General features: G+C 33.3%; 1 protein-coding gene across 1 annotated transcript in view; it reads right to left on the bottom strand.

Annotated features, from left to right (window-relative positions):
- Positions 1-539: 539 nt before the first annotated feature.
- The window catches only part of LOC121379966 (eukaryotic elongation factor 2 kinase-like), a 43,916-nt gene continuing 32,759 nt past the window's right edge, over positions 540-11,696 (bottom strand). The window contains 5 exon segments of the mRNA XM_041508665.1: positions 540-7,489; positions 8,403-8,581; positions 9,944-10,017; positions 10,019-10,069; positions 10,858-11,046. Of these exon segments, the coding sequence (XP_041364599.1) occupies positions 7,353-7,489; positions 8,403-8,581; positions 9,944-10,017; positions 10,019-10,069; positions 10,858-11,046 (630 nt within the window). The 3' untranslated portion in view covers positions 540-7,352.

Genomic DNA, 11,696 nt, shown 5'->3' with positions numbered 1-11,696 from the left:
AAAACAAACGCCACCAGTATATTCAGAACACGAAAAATAGGGATATATTTACAAAGTAATAACTTTTACAAACTTGATAACAGTAAAAAAATTGTTATAAAAATATAAAGTTAACAAACATTTTTTGAATATTTTTTTTTCAAAATATTTCTTCACAATATTTTTTACACTTGCATAATGTATGCATTAGCTAATATTGTTATGGATGAATAAAAACAATTATCTTGTTTAGCCCATGCAGATAATTCGTTTTATTAAAACTAGTCGAGATATTTTCAAATAATGCCAAAAAGGAACATAATTTGTTGGTTTATCTCAAAAACTTGCTGTAAATGTTGTCATACAAGATAAAATACATCAAAAGTTGAAAACCGTTCAAGAACCAGTCAAATTATGGCACAGAATTTATAACCCGTCAAAACAATAAAAGCATGAAATACTTGGGTGTTTTTTCTCTTCAACTAGTATAGAATTTTCTAACTTCAGCTCACATATGAACTAACACATATTTGCTGGATATTGTCATAATGTAGATTTCAAATTTGTTTTTTTTTACAAATACTTCTCCACAAAAATGCCTTTGTTCATTTTCTTTTAATTTATCAGACAGATCCTATAGATAATGCAGCCAAAACCTGGTTCCTGGAAAAAGACAAATATTTTGCCTTCGAATTTCAAAACTTGCAGATCAAAGCAACACATGAACTTACAAACGTACAAAAACCAAACAATCCTTCAATTCTGTCATCATAATAATATATATACAATGAAAATACCAAAAACCGTTCTGCAAGTTGTTACTTGGCAGGCTTTGACTAGTTTGAACACACACACATTTCCAAGACAAAGAAATGTAGATCTGTTCAAAACACAACACTGATACCAGAACTGACCAACATGCCAGTTAAAGATGACACATCTTATTATCTTAACATCTCTCTAGATGTTTCACTAGCATCCACGGCCTTACCAAGTCTTGGCATCTATAAATCTCAATACATATTACATAATGTGTACGCACAGTATGAAGATATTCACAAATAAACTATCGTGCACAAGGGATACAAATATATAAGCAATTCATATGCAATGAATTATAGTACTGTCTGTATATATGTATTTAATTGTTATTACTGTAAATAATAAAAACAAAATTTAAATAAAAAAACAAAAAACACACTAAAAACCTAAAAACAAATTGGATAATGAAAATTTCAAACATGTCATCCGTTAGCTGGATTGGGTTTTATTTTTTGTTTTGTTTTTCCCCAAAAATATATCATTTCATCACCATTTCATTCGATAAATGAACCATGAAGAACACACCCTTGGCCAAATAGAAAGGTCAGATGTGAAAAACTGACCCAAAAAAGCAAAACATTTTTTTTCAGTCGTTTTTGATATATAAAACAAACGCAAACGAAATCATGTATCATATTGTACATACACACAGAAATTCATACTACACTTTATGCATGTAGACAGATATATCGATGCCAAGCTCTACACTGATCATGAATAATTCGCCTTGAAAAACAAAAACATATTTACATGTTGAAAGAACTCTCCGTCTTCTTATAGATGTTATTAGATCACATACTGATATATTAATGATATGAGCAAATCAGGACTGTGGGAAGATGGACCAACCGTGCTTGAAGAACAACTAACTTGAAAAACAAACAAGATGAAAAATAGTGTTTTGGGGTCTATTCCCACAGTCCTTAACAACCTCCATCATAAATTATGGGAGTCTTAAATATAGGTACCAATATGTATTTCAGTCATATTTACAAACAAACACTGAATTGTGATCAAGTCAAAAACATTTAAGAGTAGTATTTATAATTTTTTCAAAATGAAGCAAAGATTGAAACATTTTTTATGTTCCAAATAATTGTAAAAGAGGATTATATTGCAAATTCTAAAGTTATTTTATTCCACATTAAAATTAATTGTTGATGTGGTTATATACAACTAGTCCAGCAGATTTAACATTAAATTACTAACACAAATAATCAGACTGGACTGGTTATACTTTTTTTTTTTTTTTTTTTTTTTTTTAAATTTTAGAACTCACAAATCCAGTGATACACATTAAACATATGAATTTATTGATATTACAATGCCCAAAATATTATAATCTTGAAGAGTATATATTTACAGGGTGAAAAAGAAGCTAAAGTCAAAAACAAAATGTGCCTTTTGAAACTAAACAAATACACTGTTGTTAACAGAATTTAATTCAAGCTGAATCTAATAACCAGGTCCAAAACCAGAAACAATTTAGTTTCATGAAAAATACTTTTTGTATTATCTTCATTACAACTAATTATTTATGTTTTCACAATATGTAGACAGAAAACCACCAACATGGATTTTAGGAAATGAACCATAGCCTGTTTGTATGCATGTACAATGTTTTAAGAAAAATTCTATTTCAATGAAAACTATTGAAACAAGGACAACTTATTTGAAAATAACACCAAACAGTCAGTTTAAAAAATAATCTCAGACAATCAAATTTGAACATGATATATGTGCAATAATTAGACTTCGACAAGCTGCCACAGACACCAGCTGCTGAGATCAGTGGGAAAGTACAGCACCCTATACACATGCGGTAGTAAAAAGTAAACACAAACAAAATCAAGCACTCGTGATATCTATGAATAATGGTACAGTAAAACAAGAAATATTAACAGTCATGAAATAATGTTTTAACAGAAACCCGGAACATTGAAATCAAGAAGTGTTTAATGAAACACTAATTTTGTAAGACTAAGTCAAACGAGTATTATATTTTATCTGTAATAATAATAATTAAAATTTTTATTTAACTGGTTGTACAAAAATCTGACGTATAAACACCATCTAACTTGCTCAATGGCCACTTTATCAATTATATTTAAAAAAAAAAAAAAGTTTTGTTTTTGTTTTAGGACTTTTGTTTTACAACATAGCCACCTGTCTTGAATAGTCACTTTTTATAGTCTCTCAAATATTATTTACTACAATTTGACTTGGATTAAGACTGTTAGTATTTTATGATTTACAGTCGTAGAAGAAAAAAAAAGGTGTCTAAACAAAATCATAACAGGTGAGCAAGCGTAAATGGTTATATACTGGTACATTAAAATTCACAAACATTTCTAAGTCTACACAGAACAGTTCTTCATCACAACCCAAAACCATGGGAGCAAGATCTTAAACATACATTTTTTAACTTCAGATATCACCATGAATTATTAAACTTGAGACTGAAATCAGTATATTTGTCCAATACAAACTATGCTTCATTAAGGAATTTACTGTTGTTAATTTAATTCATTCCATTACAACCCAAACTTATAAACACTTTTCTAGTCAACAAAACTTAATTAATTCATGAATGTAAATGTACATGTAATTTTGCTAAGTTTTATTGAAGCTTACAACTGTTTATATTATCTAGTCACTTTTAGTGTGAAAATAAATTTTGAAAACTTATCACCTGTATTGTAGCACACACAATATGCAGAGATTAAGAGAATCTGTAATATCATTTTGTATGGAAAAAGGTTTGTCATCGATTGTAAAGCTATATGTTAATACACCGCATTATTCCGTCAGAAACTGAGATCAAAGTGGAATATATAAACAGGCAATTATCTAACACCGATTTGAGTGAAATGGTTTAAAATACAATCAAGTATTAAATCTGGAAAAATTAGACTTATGTAAATGTAGCTAGAACGGAAATAAAACTGAAAGACCCATCACCTGTAATGCAGTATACAAGCATGTATATACTATTATGCAGTGATTTAATCAAATCTGTGATTCTGCAATCTCGTTTTGCATGGGGAAAAGGCTCATCTTTGATTGTATTATGATCATGTTAACACAACTGCACCATTTCATTATAAACTCTGATCAATAGGAAATGGTTTATTTAATGATGCACTAACACATATTATTTACGGTTATATGGCGTCGGGAAAACTCTGATCAAAGTGAAATATAACAGATAATTTAATTATAAGTAGCTAACACTGATTTTAGTCAAATATTCCATAATATTAAACAAGTACAGGGTTGCATTCAGTACACAACACCCATGACAATTTAACCGATTTTAAGAGCCAGCCTGTTAATTTTGTAAATACCATTCAATACTATTCTATGTAGAGCAGTTAATACAATGTATTAAACCAGGAAATGCAGAGTAGCTATTTTCAATAAGTATTAAAACAGAAAATTCAACTTTCCAAAAAGGTTTTACCCTTAAACAAGTATCAAGTTTCTGATAAGAGTTACACTTTTTGTAATACAGAGACTATGCTGTAGTTTGTTTGAACAGCAATAGCATGTCTTAAAACAGGAATTGTGACACAAACATTCAATTGTGGGTAATATAATGTGGCAGAATTGTGACAGCAATACACAGTGAAATAAACTGAGTATTTAACCAATGGATTTATTGATGTTACAGTAGAGTACAACAATAATCATGAAAGACAAGAAAATAAGATGCTAAAAATGCTAACACAGCACAAAGATAATTATACTGTTTAATAATAGTATTATGTTTATTAATACAATGTGTGTATTTAAAAAAAAAAGCAGGGAAAAAAAGCAGGAAAAAAAAAGCATCACAAACTTTTACCCCACCAACCACGACCATTCTAGCATTATGCATATACATAATATGCTTTCTAATACATTTAATTAAAGTGTTTAAAACAAGTCACAGCACAATATTAAGTACGACAAATACAGGGGAAAAAAGCGAAGTCAAAACTGCATTATAAGCATAGTAGAGAAAGAATACCGGAGTGTGGCAATAGGTAGAGTGTTGAGGAGTGGAGGTGGGTAGCAGGACACTAATTATGAATACATGTAGCACAAAATTTTTAAAAATTTAATGTAGAAAAGCAAAAGTGGAAAGAGGAAAACAGTTGGGAATGTGATGTGAAGCTATGAGGTGGGGTGTAGGGTTCAGAAGCTATTTTTAACTTAAAATTGTCTACTTAATACAGCTCTAAATATATCATTCACCTAAATTTGTCTTTGCTTTCAAAGAAAGAAAACAAACGAGGTCAAATACAAACTAATTTGTTTACATATATCTATAATAATAAATAAAAAAATGATACAACCTTGTATGCATCTGGAAATGCACATCTCAAGAGGCACAATTATTTTAATTTTTTTTTTTTTTTTTTTTTTTTTTGGGGGGGGGGGGGGGGTGTTACTGAATGAATAAAGAAAATTGGTTAAATATTTAAATAATATGACATAAAAGCAATATCTAAACTGCAAAACAAATATTTTACAAAATAGCAATACAACTTTACTTAATTTTTCAAAAAACATTTCAATAAAGAAATATTCATTTAGATTGAAGTCAGTGTTGCATTACAAATGATACAAGTTGGTATTATAGCTACAAATATAACAAAGCAACATTATAAACGTGCAAATACAAAATTTGTTAAAAATCAATACAAAATGATTTTTTACATTTTAACCTTGATAAAACTACAACTTTGAACACCAAAAATCCAATCTTACATGTACAATCCTTTTTGTTTTAGCTTATAATTAAACTTCACCAATGTTTGGTTTAGTTTTTTTGGGTTGTTTTTTTCAAGATAAATTGTACAATCTTGTACAAATTCCAGCTTAAACCTCTTTAAACTAAAAGCAAAAAGCATTGTACAGTATTGTAATTTTATAGTTTGATGTACTAAAAAACGACAACAAAAAAACCCACTACACAAATAATAAATCTATTATGTTTAGCCTGGAGCTAAAATGACGAAAAACAAAAAGTACAATCTTTTGGTTTTTAACCTTTAGCTTAACTACACAAAATGAAACTTGTGCTAAAATTACAAAAAAGCCAACTGTACAATGCTGTACATATGGACTGTTAGCTAAATCTATCTACACAACCCTCCATATCTCAATGACTTCAAAGCAAATTTTTCTTTTCGATGACATTTTGCAGCAAATGATGATGATTTTCTTTTCCAGCACCAAAAACGATTCCAGCTCCAAAAATTCCACCGATCCGCTGCCCAAACTTTTATTTGGTCAATTCTTGAAACAATCTGTCACAAACTCCCCCTTTTTTTTTTGCCTCTCCAAATCAGCCCTCTGGTGAATCCACTTTCTTCATTGTATTGAATCGCATCAACGTAACTCCACAGCATACAAGTCCACAAGTGTCACAGCATTCAAGTTCAAATAACTCCAAAGCATTGAAGTTCATAAATGCCAAAAGCATTTAAATCCATACAACACCGAAGCATTCAAGTTCATGCCACTCTAAAGAATTCCAAGTCCACAAATGCCTAAGCATTTAAATCCATATAACTCCAAAATATTCAAGTCTGCAAATGCTAAAGCATTCAAGTCCATACAACTCCTAATCATTCAAGTCCAATTTATGTCACTATAGGTTAAAATATTACATCCTGGTTTCTTCTTCTTCCAAAGTCAAGTTCATATTTTCAGTATTAGATTTACTAAAGTACTGAATTATCATAATGGTCCTTTATCTATGACTACAAAAGCTAAATCCTAGCACTGGACATTTGCGAGTCAAATTTAATTATGTTTCTATGACTCCAAATGTCATATGCTGGTCCTTTAGCCATACTTATTCAACCTAGAATGCAATGGAAGTGAGCACGTGAATAATGCTTCTGTCACACAATGTATTCTCAAGTTCTCCTGCTTGAAACTTTATAAAAATTGATAGTGCCATTATTTTCTTTCACAAAACTCGGTTCATGAACTGACAGTACAAGCTTTATTCCTATTTATTTGTGAACTCACAATCCAGTCTTCATTCATGAAACTATCTTCATGGACTCAACCTTCAACTCTAGTCTTTACTTGTGTTGCCATCTACATTCATGAACATGTGGTTTCATCTTCATGAATTCACATAGTGTCTTCAATGTCAATATTTCTCATACATCAAACTAACTGTCTATTCGTAAAATACCCATGTCTTCTTTCACAAAATCCTCATAATGTCTCCAGTAGGAACAGTTTTGGACTTGAAATGTCTAACAGTAGAATTCTTCGGAACACATCTTTCACAAAATCTGATCACAACAGTGAAATCGGATCTCTGATCCACTCAGTGAAATTTAAAAATCTATTAATCCAGGGTCATCAGTTATTCTTTCAAAACAACTGATCTGTGTCTTCGATTTCCCCACATCATTGAACTCAAATCAATCTCAAATGAGAGAGAAATTTAACGATGTTTCTGCACAAAGTTCTGTTTCAGCACTCTGTTGTAAAAGATATGTAATGTCTGCTGTAATTATGTTGATGCGACTCCTTACAGTTTACTCCTCTCCTTCTCCCCCCTCCTCCTCCTCCTCCACCTCTCCCCAGGCCTCCTCTGCCAACATGTAATACTTGTTGGCCAGACGACCTTTCATAGCGGCGGTCGCCAACTCGGCAGCCTTGGTGTACAGTTCTCCTGAAACAGATCATCATAAATATTTAAAACAGATAACATGTATATTCAGTAGGCCGGGTCATGAATATTAGGTAGAACAGATAGGAATATTCTATATAATAGATAATAAATATTCAGTAAAACTAAATAAAAAGAGCTTGAAACACGATTTTGGACTGGTCCACTGAAAACAGGAAGAAATGCATTTAGTATATGTATGTATGCCCACAGATGTCAAGAATTAATGTGCTTATATCAATTTCATGTTCAAGCATGCTCGTTGTGAGCACAATTTCTAACCAAGGCTAGGTACTGTATTCAGAATGAGAGGGGGTGGAGGAATGTAATAATAATAAAAAGATTTATGTGAAAGATTAGATTAGATAAAAATACTGAAGATGGTTAAATAAAATTTATTTACAGGGAATTTTAAAAAAGGGTTTATGTAAAAGGTTAAAAAATACAAGTTTATACAAATGTTTAATTCATTTAAGTAAAGAGGTCTGGTTATGTATATAAGGAAGACAGTATTACATAAGAAAAGGTGACATTTGGACCAGTCAATTGTAAACAGAGGGAAGTCAGATATGTAAGACAGGAAGAAAGTATTACATCAGAGCTGGCTGTTTGTCATTGGAACCAGTCCACTGAAAACATGGGGGGAAATGCTCTCAAATAGAGGTGTCAAGTTACGTATGAAAAGAAGAAAGTATTACATAACGACTGGCTGTTGTGTACGCTCGAACTGGTCCACTGAAAACATGGTGGAAATGCTCATAGTTAGCGGTGTCAAGTTACAATGAAAGGATTAAAGTATTACATCAGAGCCGGCTGTGGTGATGTTTGCACTGGTCCAGTGAAATAGGAGGAAATGCACTAAGATAGAGAGGTCAGGTCATGTAAGAAGATTAAGCGCTGTAACAGACATGCTGACCTGCTTTAAGAGGATCTTTGTCGAGTCCGTGACCACCAGTCAGGGTCAGTTCCGCTAACTTGGCCTGGAGGGTGCACGTCGGGTCCTCCATTGTCGAGTCGTATTCACCACCCTCGTCGTGTTCATTAGTCTCTATTGCACGATCGTACCAGTGGTATGCATCCAACCAGGAAATACTCCTACAATTTAAAATAAAACTTTAATGTCAACACGGTTTTCATCTTGTTAATTTATTATTATTTAATGCTACAATTGAGGATCAAATTGTAATCCTAAAAGGGTTTTTTTTAAAATGTAGTGTTTTAATATATTTACACTAGAACAATCGAACTCGCTGCTACCAAGCATGCTATTCATTACTTATATAGCAGTTTGGGATCTTCTAACATCCACGTTTCCGCCAAGAGAATAGTACAAACACACTTTCAATGATGGCACTGTACTGATAAAATTTATTTTATTATCACATTAAAGTTCAAGCACACTGTAATCGCCACTCAACTCTAATACTGAGCTATTTATCAAACACTAAGGTTAACAATTGGTTGGGAGAAAATATATTGGCCTAACACCATCTCACAAAGCTTTAAAACTCACTCTGGGTTGGAGCTGGTACGGACATTTGAACCCAGCACCTATCAGCCTTGAGGTCGATTTTTATATTTACTGGGCTTGTTCTAATACTAATGTTTTTATGAGTTAAGTTGTAAAGTTGGTTTTGTTTAACGACACCACTAGAGCATATTGATTTATTAATCATCGGCTATTGGATGTCAAACATTTGGTAATTTCGACATATAGTCTTAGAGAGGAAACTCACTACATTTTTTCATTAGTAGCAAACAGTGTTTCTGCCAGAAAGAAATTTTTGGGTATGGCGCTATGGAATTGAATGCAACCACAGTCAACAGGGGGTATAGGAGCTCCCCCAGAAAGAAAATGGGTTAAGTTTAGGGTTAGGGTTAAGAAAATCATACAGTAATGATCTGAGAAATTAATTTTGTCAAAAGGTTAACTTAAAAAAGATTCTGCAAAAATATTTGGGAAATGGCACCATACCCATTTTACACTATGGCAGAAACCCTGGCAAGGGATCTTTTATATGCACCATCCCAGGGCTTTTGATATACCAGTTGTGGTGCACTGGCTGGAGCGAGAAATAGCCCAATGAGCCCACCGACAGGGGATCAGTCTCAGACTGCTTGTGCATCAGGCTAGCATTTTACCACTGGACTACATCCTAGCCCTTATGACTGAAGGAAGGAAGGAGATGTTTTATTTAACGACACACTCAACACATTTTATTTACAGTTATATGGCATCGGACATAATATGGTTAAGGACCACATATATATTGAGGGAGGAAACCTGCTGTTACCACGCAATAGGCTACTCTTTCCGATTAGGAGCAAGGGATCTTTTATATGCACCATCCCATATTTTATATGCACCATCCCATAGACAGGATAGCACATACCACGACCTTTGATGTACCAATCGTGGTGCACGGGCTGGAGTGAAAAATCTTATGACTGATGTACCTCTTGCTGCCGAGATTATCTCCACTTTCGAAGGCTCTGGCCAGATACAGCATGGCCCATCTGTCCCCTGCTTCCTGCCGCTTCTATCATGTAGTCAATGCCCTGATCGATGTTATCGTCCGTCTGCTACAAGAGAAAAATTAACAAAAACATCAAAACACTGGCACATGGTTTGAGACTTTATTTATATTTTTATTATTATTATGTTGTTGTATTTTCACATCACTCACTAAGACCTAATTGCTGACAAAACTTGATGAGGAACAGGAGAGAAGTATTTGTTTCACAAAAGTTCAGCAGTTTAAATTACAGCTCTTTGGCATTTTAATTCACTTGGTTTAGAAAGTGAGAGAGCTAATCCAGGATACTCCAAACAAACAGCAGCAATGTATGTTTCATTTTATATGCACTTTCCCACACACAGGACAGCACATACCACAGCCTTTCATGTACCAATCATGGGGCACAGACTTGAAAAGAAAAAACCCTGTCGGATCTGATGAATGAATGAATGAATGAATGAATGGGTTAACTACACCCCAGCATGAAAAACACCTAAGAATTTGTACCAAAAAAGTTTAATTTATCAAAGTAGAAATCACAAATTGCATAAAATCATGCACATACATTTGTGTCTATATCAATAAATTCACAAAAAATTATGAACAACTGTTTTAATTACAAACACCATCACACATTTGGTTCAAAATACACATAAATTAAGTCTTTTGTCCTTCACCTGTTTAGTGACATCAACTGACCAGGGACCCGTCTTATGAAGCTATCTTAGCTCTAAGATCACCTTAAGTGCGTAACTATCTAATCCACATAAGATCATCTTGGCGCTAAGATCGCTTTGTAAAATGGGTCCCAGAATTGGACAAATCACTGAAGATCAGAAAGTGTGTATGTACTTTAACGGTGCAGTTACTGAGCACGTCTCTCTGCAGGTTGAGGTAAATGCGCGCCATCGTAAGGATGGCTTCAAGCACGCCCAGCTGGGCGGCATGGTCCTCGTGGTACAGCGCTGAATCCCAGTCAATGTCGTTCTCGCTGAGGCTGAAACGACCAAGGTCGTGGTACTTTGCCATCTCGTGGTGAATCTGAATAAAAAGCATGGAAAGATATTTAAAAAACTAGTTCCTGGGACGAGTCCTTTTGTAGATGTTTTTTTCTGACATGAATATCAAGAAAATCAATTGCTGTGTGATATATATAATATTTCGTCTCTGGTAATGCAGACCTTTACCCAGAATATTTTTAAGGCGCTTACATTTTCAGTGCCAGCTTGGTTTTCTAAGACAATTAGCAATCAACTGTTGTTACACAAAAGGGTGCTGAGGACCCCACACCTAATTAGGTATGAAGGACATGTTTCACCTATTAGAAGTGTGAATACCTGTGTACTGTAAAGTTTTAAAAGTTGGTACAACAGTTGATTGTCACATATAGCCAATTAAAGCATAGAGGCAATTGATTTAATGCCCTCACATGACGATATGGCTTTCTAGCATCTTTCTTTAATATGCAATTTCATGGAAAGGACAACACATACCACAGCTAAGAAATTGGTTTGAACAAAGAAAAGCCTATTTGGTTCACCAAGGTGAAATCACTCTTAGAACCCAGAACACCCTTAGTAGCAATGTCCTACACCATCAAATAAAAGATGGCTTTGTTGGAACGACACCACTAGAGCACAATGATTAATTAATCATCAGCTATTGCATGTCAAACATTTGGTAATTTGAGT

The sequence above is a fragment of the Gigantopelta aegis genome, chromosome 8 (assembly GCF_016097555.1).
Source record: "Gigantopelta aegis isolate Gae_Host chromosome 8, Gae_host_genome, whole genome shotgun sequence".
In the NCBI taxonomy this organism is placed as follows: domain Eukaryota; kingdom Metazoa; phylum Mollusca; class Gastropoda; order Neomphalida; family Peltospiridae; genus Gigantopelta; species Gigantopelta aegis.
Note: the sequence above shows the minus strand (reverse complement) of the source record. Positions and strands in the feature narration are given on the sequence as shown.